This window comes from Oculina patagonica, chromosome 4, assembly GCF_052425735.1.
Source record: "Oculina patagonica isolate OP01 chromosome 4, crgOcupat, whole genome shotgun sequence".
NCBI lineage: Eukaryota > Metazoa > Cnidaria > Anthozoa > Scleractinia > Oculinidae > Oculina > Oculina patagonica.
Genome location: NC_135761.1, coordinates 58,419,687 through 58,435,245, shown reverse-complemented (window position 1 = coordinate 58,435,245; position 15,559 = coordinate 58,419,687). Strand labels below are relative to the sequence as shown.

General features: G+C 38.4%; 3 protein-coding genes across 7 annotated transcripts in view; all 3 read left to right on the top strand.

Moving 5' to 3' along the window:
- Nucleotides 1-15,559, top strand: part of LOC144650891 (uncharacterized) — a 157,447-nt gene that overhangs the window by 13,471 nt on the left and 128,417 nt on the right. The window lies entirely within an intron of this gene.
- Nucleotides 1-15,559, top strand: part of LOC144650902 (uncharacterized) — a 43,044-nt gene that overhangs the window by 20,591 nt on the left and 6,894 nt on the right. The gene's annotated exons all lie outside the window — the stretch shown is intronic.
- LOC144650900 (uncharacterized) overlaps nucleotides 4,030-15,559 on the top strand; it is a 111,132-nt gene continuing 99,602 nt past the window's right edge. Inside the window, exons 1-5 of the mRNA XM_078510689.1 lie at nucleotides 4,030-4,079; nucleotides 5,062-6,277; nucleotides 9,211-9,327; nucleotides 9,992-10,102; nucleotides 10,481-10,588. Coding sequence (XP_078366815.1) covers nucleotides 4,062-4,079; nucleotides 5,062-6,277; nucleotides 9,211-9,327; nucleotides 9,992-10,102; nucleotides 10,481-10,588 — 1,570 coding nt within the window. The 5' untranslated portion in view covers nucleotides 4,030-4,061. The remainder of the gene's footprint in view (nucleotides 4,080-5,061; nucleotides 6,278-9,210; nucleotides 9,328-9,991; nucleotides 10,103-10,480; nucleotides 10,589-15,559) is intronic.

Here is a 15,559-nt window from a genome sequence, read left to right as displayed (position 1 = left end):
AGTTTAAAAATTCAGGGGTAAAATTACATGTACACTTTTTGATTGAGGGAAGGGAAACAACTTTTGGTTGAAGTTATTAGGAGGTTCCAAAAATCGAGGGCTTGAGAAATCGGGATTTCACTGTTTCAGTAGTTTGGAAGTTTGGTGAACATCTCTTCATTAAAAGTGCATTGTATGACTTGTAATCAGACATGCTTGCACCATATACTGAAGAACCATATGTTTTAAATATTTTTAGAAGGAACAATAATTATTACTGTAGCGTTTAATACCCCTGGTAAGCTTCTTTACTGAATTTCGTAATGACATGTTGGCTGATGTTAACCAAGCAAAAGGATTTTTAATTTAGCATTGTCTTTTTTTTGTTTTAGAAAAACCAATGATAATTTATCATTAACATACATGTACATGTACAAGTCATGTTATTTCAAAAAACAATTAACTTCTGAAGTTATGGAAGGGATGGGAATTGCAGGGATCCATATACCCAGTCGTCCGGTCGTCCGAGACGACTAAAAAATCGTATGGACGACCAAAAGATTACATAAACTCGTCCACTGGACGACTTAAGTTTGACTTAATGAAAAAAAAAATTATTAAGTTTTCTTATGAGTTACTTGCGTTTTGACCACTTGTCATCTATTCATAACTTTTCGAAAACAGAAAATAATTTGCAACTTTCTCTCGCGATAAAATCATAATTTTGGCCGCCATCTTGGCTGATGCAGTATTTTCCATCAATGAAATCATTGCAGGCTCAATTTTCAAGCTGTCAACCGCTGATATTTTGTACTGCAGCTGCATCCGCGAAAACACGAGGCGATCGCATCTGCTTATGTTTTGATCAAAATTTGCCGTTATCTTGGTATGGCACCGCCAGCAAAGAAAAAAAAAGCAATGTTAACACTTCAGAAAAACAAACCAAATATGAATAAGAAGAGCAATAAGCGTTCTTTTCTTCCGTGGTGGCAGTCGAAGAGGCCCTGGCTTTCATTTGTGCCCGCATCATATGCTTCCGCCAACATCACAAGCCGCTTGGGGGCGTGATGTTTTGTGAAATTTGTAAGCCGGCAGCCAAGGTAGACAAGTAAAGAGTCTCATTAACAAATACTTGTGAATCAAACTTTATTATAACAGATTCGTTGTCTTGTAGATTTCATGCATACACAGTGTTACATACATGTGATAATAACAAAAAAGTCAACTTTTCATTTACTTGTTGGTCGCCATTCTTCACTTTTGAACAGGCAAGTAAAATTTTGCCAGGGCAAGTATGTCATCTTGCATACTTGCCCGGCTGACGACTTGGAGTAAAAACGAATATGGATCCCTGGAATTGTGTTGTTATCTTTGTTTTTCATATCTGTTCTGTCTCTGGTTGATCCTTACAAGAACATTTTTAATGTAGTCCTGACATACACCTGTTGAGTGAGGTCCAGTGAGTGAGTCAGCTTCAGTATTCATGTCTGGATTCAAGATGCCAAAGAATTCTAACAAGATTTGGTAAGTTTTTGTTATTGAATGTTGTTTATTGTGCATAATTTATGCATAGCAGTATGTCAACCAATGTACATACATGTGCTTGTTTAGGTTGGAAAAATACAGTGTTTTACCGGTAATTAATAAACTGCGAGAATTGAACTGAATTTGAGACAAGTTCAACATTTGTAATATTTTATTATATTTCATTACAACACAGCCACGGATTACCGTAAAGTTCCGTGTATAAGCCGCACCCGTAGATAAGCCGCACCCCCGATTTGGAAGCTCAAATTTTGGAAAAAAAAATATCTTGACCATAAAGTTTGAAGTTCAAGTGGAGTTCTAGTGGTAAACAAACAAGGGCAAACAAGCACGGTTTCGAAACACCTGGAAACACTGACACGGTGGTTGTTGCAATGTTTAATATAAATTAAGTCTTACGAAAGCTAAATTTCACTTGTCATACCTCCTTTTTAGTTTGAGTTCACAATATCTTAAACTTGGATGCTCTCTTGATATCATTTTTTCGAGATTATCACTTCTAAACACTCCTGAAACACTTTTAATTTGTTCGAATCGTACGCGAATGATGAATGCTTAGTAACCAAGCTTTGAAATGTAGAGAGGAGTCTGGGCATTAAAAACAAACATGGCGGTATCTTCGGAAGAAACCACGTTTTTATTTCAAGATTCTCAGAAACTGCTACCCGCAACAGGATAAAAACTTCATGCAGAATAAGAGTTTGTTAATCCAGCAGATGCATTTGCTGTGAAGATCAATAAAAAAGCGAAGCGGTCGGCCATTTGCCTTGTGAGTACTTGCGTTTTTCTTGGTGCTTTCTCGCACGTGGCGGAAAGACATGCTTTGAAGTGACCGGAAGGCTTCACTGCAAACAGCTTTGCAAAGGAACCAAAAGGCAGTGAACAACAAAGTTTTCAGGTTGTTATATGTTTATTCAATGACGTCTTGAGAAGTTTTTTTATGAATATTAATTAGGCCTTTGAGAACTCCAACCAGAGATGTTTCCGTAGATAAGCCGCACCCCCGATTTTTGACTTGAATTTAGAGGAAAAAGGTGCGGCTTATACACGGAACTTTACGGTATTTGTGTACCCACATTTTGTGGGTCGATTATTATTCATATATTCGTGCTATTGTTCTTTCTCATTGATAATTCATAATTCACGGACCGATGCCTTTCCGAACGTTCACGAGCGCAAACACTTTGATGATAAATGCGATGTTCTTGTTTTGTCTTAAAGATTTTCACTTGATTGATTTTTCAAACCCTATTTGTAACACAGATGTAAAACTGTGAAGAATGTCGGCATATTTATATTCAGTTCATCAAAGTGAAAATAAACATTCGCAAGCGAAAAGCGATTGAGACCACTCGCTTATAAATTAACCTGTTGAATATCGGCATATTTATATTCAGTTCATCAAAGTGAAAATAAACATTCGCAAGCGAAAAGTGATTGCGATCGCTCGATTATAAATAAACCTGTTGAATGTCGGCATAATGATAATCTTTTATATTCCGTTCATCGAAGTGAAAATAAACATTCGCAAGCGAAAAGCGATTGCGATCGCTCGATTATAAATAAACCTGTTGAATGTCGGCATATTTATATTCCGTTCATCGAAGTGAAAATAAACAATCGCAAGCGAAAAGAAAAGAAATTCAATTGACAGTGTTGGATTGTGATTTTGTGGACCAATGGTTTGTTTATTATTGAAAATAAGCGAGTGAGCCACGCGAAAGAATGTTTGTTATTATTTGCATAATGACTGATAACAAGAATTTGTAATTGTCTGTTGTTATGACAAGTGCAGTCAATCGAATCGAAACAAACTCATTTCTTTTTCGTTTGTATCTGACTGTAACGTTTCTTTATTTTTAAACTAATACGGCGAAAAAAAGTTTGTGAACGGGCGATGATAGACAAATAACTTCAATAAATTTGGGTTTTTCCGATTTCTACTCCGACTTCCAGTTTGCAAAAGAAAGCGAAACTCAGTCAGACGTGACGGATAGCATGTCGCCGTGGGGCGACCGCCGGCGGCGGTAAGTTGCGTTAATTTGTAATTTACCGAATAAATCGTTTCTCTGGAAATACTGAACGTAAAATTACGTTTAAACGCTCATTTTCAAGCTTGTAGAACACATCTCAATAATAAATCAATATAACCTTTCCTAATCTTGCGCGAAACGTTTTTAGATGGAAAGAGATGGAATTGCGAGGTGAGATTTTTTTAGCGAACACACCGCTTCAAAGAACAAAAGGATACGCACTTACGGGACCATAATTAAGCGTCATTGTCGAGTTCTTTTGAAATGCATTCAAACAATTTCCCCTCAAAAGTCACAAGTCCTTTTCATTCGTTTGAACCCGATATCTCCGAAGATTTTCAACAATTACTTCGTAGCAAACCCGAAGCTTGCCGACAAGTAGATTACCAAGTCTTTGGTGTCAAAAGACCAGCGGAATGCCCCATTTCTGAACAACACATTTAATCCGTGGCTGAGATGTAATGTTATTTTAGTGTCAGTGTTCACAACTAAAGGCCTCCTGTGATGTCAAGACTAGCAGCGGTAACAGTCATTAATTTGATTGTGCTTGATAGACGTTCAATAATCTCCCCCTCTGGACACTTCTCTGTTTTAGTCAGTCAGTGCAGTACTATGGGCAATACAATGTACAGAATAAACTATTTTTTTTCATGGTAAAAAAAGTTTTGGGAGTTAGAGGCACTTTAAGGTGCTTAAGGCCATCATGCTATCAGCCCAAACCTGCCGTGTTTTGTGCTGCAGCCTTGCTACATTCCAACTTGACCACCCTGCCTTGTTCTGTTTTTTTCTCTGCTGTTCCTTTCCATGTTGTCTTGGGCCTCCCTTAAATTGCCCTTTAACTTCTAGTGTCCACCCTAGGTAGTGTTTTCATGCCATCGCCCTCTCTCCTGAGTATGACATGTCCTAACCAGTTCCACTGGCTACATTGTACATTTTTTTCTATTTTGCATGTGGTTAACAAGAATGTTTGACTGCTGGTTTGTGGTTCATTTCTGATACTACATGAAGTTAACATAAAAAGTACCGTTTTAGTGTATTTCTGTGAGTGCTTCAGTCGTTTTGTTTAAGAGACTTTCATTTGTTTCTTGTACTCCCAAAACAGCATTACATGTATCCATGTAGCTTCTTCAAACAACTGTATAGTACAAAAATCAAATGAGAAAGTTGAATTTAAGTTTAACTGGGTAAATCACCTCACTTAAAAAAACTCCTCTTTTCTTTGGTCTTTTCAAACATTGAGACTGAATTTCAAGGCATAAGAAAGGTTCAATTTTAGGTAGTAACGAGCAAAGCCAAAATTAAACAAATAGTCTTGTGAAGGGTGAAATATCAAATCCCAGTTTAATGCTTGCAAATTAAAGTGTGAGAATTGTCCATGCTAAAACTTTATTTTATTATTTTTAATTATTACTGACAGTAATTACTTTAGAACAATAATGGCAAGGAAATAGTTCTATCAGACTATGGCAGCAGTTCAGTAAATTCACTGCTCTGTTGTTTTCAGGGATTCTCCTGTCCTAGTGTAGCCTCCACATCACAGGAAGGCCAGATGGAAGTGGAAAAGAGCACATTGCACGTTACTTTGTTAAGTAGCGAATGGAGATCATCAACCAGTGGAGATGTGTCAACCATCAACAGAGAACTAGCAATTCAGCTGGCTAAACACCCTAATGTACAAGTTAGTGTCTTTCTCCCTCAATGCAGTGAAGAGGATAAGAACATTGCTGCTCATCACAAGGTTCAGCTTATTGAAGCAGAGAAAATGACTGGTGTAGATCCAGTTGATTGGCTGATCAATATACCAGAAAATCATGCTATGGACTGCATTTTAGGACATGGAGTACAACTTGGTCGACAAATACCACTCATACAACGAAATCATGATTGTAAGTGGATTCAGGTTGTTCACTCTGCCCCAGAAGAACTTGGAATGTACAAAAGCAATTCAGATGCCATTCCCAGAGGTGAGGAATTGCAGCAAACCGAAATACAACTCTGTGAGAGGGCTGATCAAGTTGTAGCAGTTGGACCCAAGTTGGCAGATGCTTACAAGCGTTATCTCCGCCCTGCTAAAAATCCTCAAAATGTTCTAGATCTCACCCCAAGCATTTTCACTGAATTTCTGGATGTAAAGCAAGCCACTCAAGAAAGAAATACGTTTTGTGTTCTAGTAATTGGGAGTGGTGATAGTGAAGATTTCAATCTGAAGGGTTATGACCTTGCTGCTCAAGCAATTGCTGAGTTGAAAGAGAAATCCTACCAACTCAGGTTTGTTTGTGCACCGGGAGGAAAAGGAGAAGAAATAGCAGAAAACTTACTCAAGCATGGTGTTGCCCGTAATCAGCTAATTGTTCGCAGCTTTAATGAAAGCAGAGAAATACTAGCCAAATTATTCTGTGAGGTGGATCTTGCCATTATGCCATCAAGAACTGAAGGCTTTGGATTGACTGCTCTGGAAGCCTTATCTGCTGGACTGCCAGTACTTGTGAGTGGTAACTCAGGACTTGGAGAAGCTCTCAAGAAAGTGCCTACTGGCTCAAATTGTGTAGTGGATTCTGAAGATCCTAAAGACTGGGCAAAAGGAATCAGGGCTGTCCGTCAGAAAGACAGGGAAGTACGACTTGCAGAGTCAAAGTATCTTTGTGAAAAGTATTTGGAGAAGTACAGCTGGCAGGAGCCTTGTGGTGTTCTTTTGGAAAAGATGCAACAGCTCACATTTGGTAAACTTCCCTATATTACAGTGCGATGTGCCTTACCGTGGCCACCAAACAAACTTTTTCAAAAGTGTCATCTTGTAATATTTTACGTTTTCACTGCGTTTTGTTGATAAATACGATGTATCAAGTATCTTTTTGATCGTATTCAACTTTGCAAGGAGGCGTGTTCGTCAAACAAATAATAATATTACAAGAGCAACTTGTAAAAAAGTTTATTGGGTGGCCACGGTAAGGCGTGTCGCACTGTAATAATTATTAAGAAGCTTTATGTTTGCATAATACTTTTATACATTTAATTATGTACCGTACTTTCGTTATTCTCACAAAACTGCAGTACATGAACATTATAGCAGCACATGGGCAAAATAAATGTAAGTTGACAGCTTCTTTGAAGTCCTTGTTCTTGACTCGATACTCGATACTCAGTTTATGCAAGAATCAAGTGTATCAAGAACACAGTAGTGAATTAAGTCTTACAAGATTGAGTAAATAATGACATGGTCACTTCACTGATTCCTCTATTAAGACTAATCAAACAAACAGACTGCAATTGGGAAATGTCACGCATGTAGCAGAATAAATAGAATACAGTCGAAGCTCTCGTAAGCGGACACCCTCAGGATGCGAAAAAAGTGTCTGTAACGAGAGCTGGCCGCTTACGAGAATGGTTCTCGTAAGTGGCCACTAGAGGTGTAGGGGAAAATAGCCGCTTAAAGGAAGCTTGCCCAGCTAACAACCGGATGGACGTGGATGACGACAAAACAAGCACTGAAATATGATACTGTAATTACTGCAAAATCGTTGTGACGACGGCAATGTGAAGTTGATTGATAAAAGCAAGATACAGAGGTTTTTTGTAGGATTTTCTTTGGGGTGTCCGCTTACGGGAGCTTTAAAACAAAGAAAAAGTCTAAGTCGCAATCTGTGAAAGTGTCCGCGGCCGCTTACGGGAATGTCCGCTTACGAGAATGTAAAAATACAGAGTTTGTATGGGAATTAAAAACAGGGTTTCAAACAAGGCGGCCGTAATTAGAGCTGGCCGCTTACGAGAGTGTCAGTTAAGAGAGCTTCGACTGTAGTCAAATGTTTACAACTGTAAAAGTACTTCAATTTTTTATATATCGTCACTATAAATTAACAATGGGACTTAATTTCTTGATAACAGTTTGATACTAAAACCTCAAGGGATCCCATGTTGAAAAAACAACCTTTTTTAGAAAATCCTACACATTTCATTTTTTGTAACAATATTTACCATAATTATTATCATATGGTAATTGGACCAAGTGAAATTCAGTCCAGGGTGCAATCAGCTGAGTAATTTGAAAAATTATTTATGAGCACAATTACTCCCTTTAAAAGTCCAAAGTGCAATTACCAATTAAACCTATCAATAACAAATGTTGGGATTAGGAAGTCTGAGCAAGAAAGATCCCATTTAAATGCATGCAATTGTATGTAAGGAAGCTAATTCAGTGCTGTTCAATAGAATGTACATGTGTGTGACTGTGTCCGTCAACCAATTTTAGAATATTTGCCACTATTTGTTATCACAGAGAGAGTCGTTTTTTACCATTTACACGTTTTTTTTTTTTTCATGACTGTTATGTTGTCATTTTTATAGCCATAAACCATTTGCATCGATCCTAGATGTCAGATTTTTCTACATAATACTTCATGTCCTGCAGTATGAAAGAGATATCGACATTTTTGCGTGAAGTATGAGTCGAAGGTTTATCCTGTGCATTGTTCTTCGAACTTATCATTACAGTTTCTTTGTAGTTTAATTTAACAATTTCCTATCTTCGCGGAGGAAATGCAGCCATATAATTTTGTCAAAAATGGCTCGTTCGCGCCGGGTATTTATACACATATGTCTTAACATTACACAAATAAACAGTGCAAATTTCAGCGAGATCTGACAATTCTATACTTAAAAACTGCAAGGACCTTTCGAGGCAGTCGATTACGGCAGCGAAATTAGCAAATGAAACAGCAAAATATGCGTTCGACGCTTTGTTTTTGCGACGCTATATTTGAATTGTTATAGGTAGACCGCCGTTCAATGTGTTCAAGGCCGTATCGTTACGATTGCTCCATGAAAAAGCACGAAAAAAATACGGATATTTCCGACTTCTGTCGGAGAAAACATTGCGTAAACAAATTGTTACACTCAAGCTGCGTTTTGTCTAGGCTCTGCGAGGGTCGGATATCAAGACCCAGGATTAAACAAAAGCCACATATACAGTGAATGCTTTCGAATTATATTTGAAGATGAAATACGAAAGAATTTTGCTGTCTTTGACTGAAATTCCACTCGAACTGCGTAGATACAATCGCATGTTGTAAAGCCGATTCATGCAACATTGCTCTCAATGCGATGTAAGTGGTAGTGATTATTTATTCGTGTTTTAGTTACGCAATCCATTGTTTGTGCAACGCTTTTTATAGATCGCCTTTCAGACACACGTGCGTTGAGAAAAGAAAGCTGACATGTCACATAACGTTTGTAAATGTGACAAGTCACGTTTTTTCCACAAAATCGCAAGTGATCACCCACAGCGGAAAGTAATCCCTTGAGAAATTAAAACAGTCCCTTGAGAAATTAAAAAAGTCCCTTGAGAGTTTACAAATGTGTGGTTCCAAATTTTGTCTACTAACTCCTATTCTACGTTTTTAGCTTGTAAACAAGCAAAAACGTCGAAAAAATGAAAAAAATATATACTGTGTGTGGCCTTAAGAATATTAATAAATCATTACAAGAAGAGTACTGTAAAGTTGTTAGTGCCCATAATTTAACAATAAAATGAGTGTTAGTTGCTGTTTTCCTGTAGAAGTGGCTAATGATAAAAACTAGGTGGCTAAAATGTGTTTCAATGTGCAACAAAAATGCAAACAAGTTGATAGTTAGTAAGATTGTCATTTTCTTCCGGTAGGTTCATCACAAAGCAATTCAACTTCAACAGAAATGGGTAAAAGGCCATTGCCTCTTGCTGATACTCAGCCTGCTAAACGACTTAGAGAAGAGTTAGCTGATCATGACCATCATCGAGGTAAAGTTTGGATACGAAACTGTAGTTTTATTTCAGAAACAGTAGAGTACTATCATTACAAAAATAATTTGATGTTACAAAAATGACTTTTCTGAAATTGTGGGAGTTCAATTGATTCATTTGAAAATATACTCATACGTGCGCAGTATTGCATTAAATTCACTTAGTAGGCCTAAGACCTAATTGTAAGAAAACCAACCGTTACATATAATGCAACATTTACTTTCATTGGTTGTTAATTTGGTGCACAATGGAACAAAACGGAAAGAGTTCATTCAATTAGAAACTATTTAAGAAAAATTAGGGATAAAAATGCTGAACAGTATTATTATAAATCTAATTGTCATCAATTTAAAATTCAATTGTAATGGATCCTGGATAGTACAATTTTAAGTAATTTTATATTATTTTTAGTATGGATACGGTAATTTATAATTTAATTATAAAAAGGGTGTTACGCATTCACTGTTCAGTAAATAGTTTGCAGTGAATGAAGTCTACTTATTAATTTTTTGTCCCTGATGGCCATTTTCTAAATTGAACAGTCTAACTTGTTTTTCCTTGACACTTCTTCAAGATGGAAAATTGGTTGGTTGATTGGTTGCACTCTGCAAATCGGTTTTTTGTGATGTTATATTTGAATGTGAAAATATTTTTGATAAAGGTTCCTCCGGCTGGCTGCCTTCATCAACGGAATACAGTCAAAGTCCTTTTGCTGCGGTCAGTCAGACTCATGAAGGACCCAGTTATCAGAGAAGGCACCATGACACTCAAAGTGAGTAGGAATACACAGTCATTGTAATTATTGTATTCAATTACAGTATTACTGGAAATAGTTGACAGGTGTCCTCAAAGGTCCACCTTATTGCACAAATTCTGTACTACACTGTTTTTGTAGTGTACTGTACCTGTAGTCAAGCAGTATTCCAGCAGTGACTTTCAATGGAGGTGATTTGCGGGCATCCCGTGATGCCTAGTGGGTTGGCTCTCGTTGTTGGGAGGAGGCCATGATATACAAAGTGTTGAGTTCACCAGTAAAGTAACCTTGAATCATGAAACATCAATTTTTTTATTGTCTTTTTACAGAACTTCACAGTTTTGTAGACACAAACAAGAATTTTATATATTAAGTATTTTGGATTTCTTTTTTAAGGCTCCTCTGGTCATGACAGACCTTCTTCATCAATGGAATACCATCAGTTGCCTTTTACTGCAGCCAGTCAGACTCCAACTCAAACTTATCAGATGAGTTACACTCAGGGTGAGTTGGGAAACTTATTTTCCACAGTTTCTTCATTTTTGATGCAAACTCTGTGTCATGTTGTAATTTGTGTACAGAGCTGCAAGAGTTTAGTAATCTTTGCTGCTAAAAGGTCATTGTAATATTATAAAATAATTTATTTTAGTTGTGAAATCCTTTGAGGCCTTTTTAGGTGATGCCTGCCTGTTATTATGGGATGTAACAATTTAATGAACGCTCAACGTTGGAATAGAGAATGTGGAGCTTAATGTGTATAAGCAATGATAAACGTCAAGTTTTTAGACAAGAGCTTGACTTTTAAACAATTTATTGGCTTTTGGACAGGGCTGTAAGTGCTAACCCTTGTAAAAATTTTACCGCGATCGCGCCGCGAACGCGCCGCGATTCGTGCCGCGATTCGCGCCGCGTTTTTGGCCGCCGCGATTCTCACATCGCGGCACGATGGGTCAGGAATCGCGCCGCGATTTGGCTTGGATCGCGCCGCGATCGCGCCTAAATCTTTAAATTTAAAAACAATTATCTTGGGGTTTTGCATACCGACAAAACAAACACACAGGCTCTGTATCAAAACTACATCATTTATTTACAGAAGCTTACAGAAAAAGACGGCCAGTTTTGCTGCCGAGCACAATTATATTTCGCAAAGCCGGAGAGCGTGATTGAGTCTTTAGTTCACAAGCAAATAAGTGAACAGTTCTTCTGTAAAATGTGAACAACACATACATAACGGCAACTAACCTTTTACTCGTGCTCAAGCGAAGGAAGATGCAATGATGTGATCTACCAAACGAGCGAACTATCTCTTGGTCATGTATCTGCGAAGAAGCGCGGCGGCGGCCGAACCGTCGAAGATGCGCTTTTCCCCGAAGCTTTTTTAAATAATACAACATTTAAGTCCCAAGCATCAACAGGTACAACTTCGCATTGAATGGTCCCTACCGTCGAAATGTTTTTCTCTTTCCACTGTTCGAGTTTTGCAGTTTTTTAAAAATCACAGTTCAGCTGTTAGGCAGTCAACAAAGTCCATGACGAAGCGCTGTTGAAATTTTAAACAAGCTGTCGCTCGAATTAACAAAACAAATTCTAGCAGTTTTCACAGAGACGCTTTCCCTCAAGTTAGGTCGCTTCTAAACTCTTGTTATTAACAGAAGCAGCTAAAAAAGAACACATTTTTCCAGTCCTGATTGTGAAGAGAAAACATACCAACTTTCTCGAAATAAAATTTCTTTTCTGCTTGGGATGGCGTGGCGATTGCGCGTACTATACACCACGTGACCTAACTCAGCCAATCGTAACGCCCAGTTCACGACACCTTGCGGCAAAAGGCGGGAAAGGACTTCGATGTGTGCGGTCTACGATCGTGGTCTACGGAAAGGTAAATATAAAGCTCTAAAAAAAGCTCATTCTGACAGCCTCTTCGGAGCCACAATTAAATTAAATGCCATATAGAGGATTTTTTAATGCGAAAAACGCAATTGCAGCGAATTCCTGATTGTATTTGCATTTGAAGAAAATGGCCGACAGAAATTTGTCATTGGATTGCTTAATTAGAGGTATTAAGGTTCCTCAAAGATAAGAAAAGAAAGAAACAAAGTGTTTGAAAAGATTAAAAAAACGGACTGTTAAGAAATAAAAATTCTTATCTTTTAATTTATCTTTACTCATTATCACGCGCCGCTTTGTCGCGCCAGTTCGTCTAGACTAAAACTAAATAAAACTTTTCTCGTGGGAATCACATCCTCGCGGCTCACCGTCACGTAATAAAATGTTTTTCGACATTTTAAATCAAACTAGTTTTATTTCTACTTTGATTAGTACTTAAAGTTTATTTCATTAATACAAGTCATGATTTGCGTTACGACCACAGCATGATTTGTGAGAGTTTCAAAGCATATTGACTTTCTCCCGGTAATCGAGAAGTGAGTTCTTGCCGGGAACACTTCCCGAGATTTATTCCAGCCCCCCAAATCGCGGTGCGGTGGTAATCAATCGCCGCGATCGCGACTATCACGGCAATCGCGGCGCGTTCACGCTCACTTATAATCGCGTCGTGCATGATCGCGTCGCGATTGAAACAAATCGCGGCGCAATCGCGACATTCGCGGCGCGATCGCAACTATCGCGGCAATCGCGGCGCGTTCGCGTTCATTTACAATCGCGTCACGCATGATCGCATCGCGATGGTAACAAATCGCGGCGCGATCACGGTAAAATTTTTACAAGGGAATTCAGTTCAAAATTGAAATAAGTAAAAAGCCCAGCTCTGATTGGCAAATTTGCAATTACCTTATTCTTACTAATTTTCACGATTTTTCGCGATTTTAAAATAATTGCGAAATTTAATACGCACGAAAAAACATTGCGCGAAATTAAAACGTGAAAATAAATACTATATTTTGTATCAGAACAATAAAAATTTTAAATGTTTGGAACTACAACTTTTCCTCCTTAAAAATATCTTTCCGTCTTGTTTTTGACTAACACCCTTCCTCGGATTTCCATTTTCTTCAGCTTGTAAGTCAGCTAAGATCTCTTTAGTTCAGTCACTAAAGTTTCTGTTTGCAGTCTCCTTGTAGCTACATTGAGCCAGACCTTTGTGTATTTCTAGTGGTTCCTAAGCCTTTGACAACTGATCCATAAACACTGACAAAATCGCGAAATTTAATACACTTTTGCTCAAATTTTTCTTGCAATCGCAAAAATTAATACTCGTGAAATCCGGCTCCCGAGTTTTCGTATGTTTTCATGCCTAGACTCCTCTCTACATTTCAAAGCTTAGCTACTAAGCATTCATTCATGTACAAATTTCATCGAGTGTTTAGAAGTGATTATCTTGAAAAAATGATACAAGAGAGCATCTCAAGTTTAAGATATTGTAAATTCAAACTAATAAGAGAGGTATGACAAGTGAAATTTTGCTTTCATAAGACTTCCCGTGTAAAAAAGACACCGGGATCCCGCCACGAACCGGGATCCCGTCAAGATCCCGCCAAGATGGCGATATCCCGCCGGGATCTCGACCGGGAAAAAATTCCCGGCACTTCGGGATCCCGCCAAGAATCTTGCCGAGACCGGGATCCCGCCAAGAAAACAGACTTCCCGCCAGGATCCCGCCTGGGTAGAATTTCCCGCCACGGATCCTGGCAAGAATCTTGCCGGGAATTATATTCTCGCCAAGATCCTGGCAAGAAAAAAAAAAGTGGCGGCAAATTTTTCACAGCGTGAATAAATCTCGGTAGCGTTCTTGGCGAGATTCAACTCACTTCTCAGTTCTCACCGGGAAAAAGTCGATGCTTTGAAATTCTCACAAATAGTATCATGCTGTGGTCGGAACGCAAGTCATGGCGTGTATGGATGAAATAAACTTAAAATACTAATGAAAGTAGTAATTTAAACCAGCTTGATTTTAAAAATGTCGAAAAAAATATAATACGTGACGGTGAGCCACGGAGGTAATTCCCAGGAGGAAAGTTTTATCAGTCTAGACAAACTGGCGCGAAAAAGAGGCGCGTGATAATAAGTGAAGATAAATTAAAAGATAAGAATTTTTATTGATCCGCGGTCTGTTTTTCAAGCTTTTTTAACTCGTTCTTTCTTTTCTTACCTTTGAGGAACCTTAATTAATACCTTTGAGTAATCCAATGACAAAAGCCACTGGCAAATTTCTGTCGGCCTTTTTCTTCCAAATGCAAATGCACTCGGGAATTCGCTGTAATTGCGCTTTTTGCATTGAAAAAACATCTAGATGCTATTTTAATTGTGGCTCCGAAGAGCATATGAAAGAGATTTATGTTTTTAGAGTTCATTTACCTTCCCGAAGACCACCCAGATAGCGAACATGTATTCCCGCCTTTTCCCGCAAGGTGTCGTGAACTGAGCGTTTCGATTGGCTGCCTTAGGTCACGTGGGACATTGTACACGCCACCCTCGGGAAGAGAAAAATTTTATTTTCAGTCGGAGTGCTTGCTCTTTACAATCAGGGCTGGAAAAATGTGTTTTTTTGGCTGCTTTTGTTATGAACTTGAGTTAAGAATCGACCTTACTTCAGGAAAAAGCTCCTCTGTGGAAACTGCTGGAATTTGCTGTTAATTCGAGCGACAGCTTGTTAATTTGACAGCGCCATCGTGTGGGATTCGTCATGGTTTGACTGAGCTACAGCTGAACTGTGTTTTTTTAAAAAAAAACTACAAACTTCGAACAGTGGAAGGAGATAGACATTTTGAGTAAGGGCCATTCAATGCGAAGTTGAACCTGTTGATGCTTGAGACGTAAACTTAATGCTTAAATATTGTATTGTTATTTAAAAAGCTTCGAGAAAGAATGCTCCTTCGTCTTCTTCGGCGGTTTGTTCGCAGATGATCAAAAGATAGTTCGCTCGTTTGGTAGTTCACATCATTGCATCTTCCTTCGCTTGAGTACAAGGTAAAGGTTAGTTGCCTTTATGTATTTGTTGTTTCGTTCAAAACATTTTACAAAAAAATATTCGCTTTTTTGCTTGTGAACTAAAGCTCGTGCTCTCCGGCTTGTGCAACCATTGAGAAATATATGTGCTTGGTAGCAAAACTGTGGCCATCTTTTTCTGTAAGCTTCTGTAAATAAATGATGTTGTTTTGATACAGAACCAGTGTGTTTGTTTTGCCGGTATGCGAAACCCCAAGATGTGTTTACTATGTTTTTAATTAGTTTGTCAGTATTTGATCTACGCTGTAAATAAATGCCAGAATTCCTGCCATGAATCTCTTTGAGAAAAGAAATTGTCGATAACCAAAATTCTTGCCGGGATCCTTGCCATGAATCTTGTTAAGATTTTGGCTGCGGGGAATTTCTCTTCAGGCCAACATCTTGGCGAGATTCTCGGCAAGATAATTCGCCGGGAATCTTGGCGGGATTATGGCCGCCGGGAATTCTTTTCCCGCCAGGATTCCCGGCCGGCATCCCGCCGGGATCCTGCCGGGATTATGGCCGCCGGCA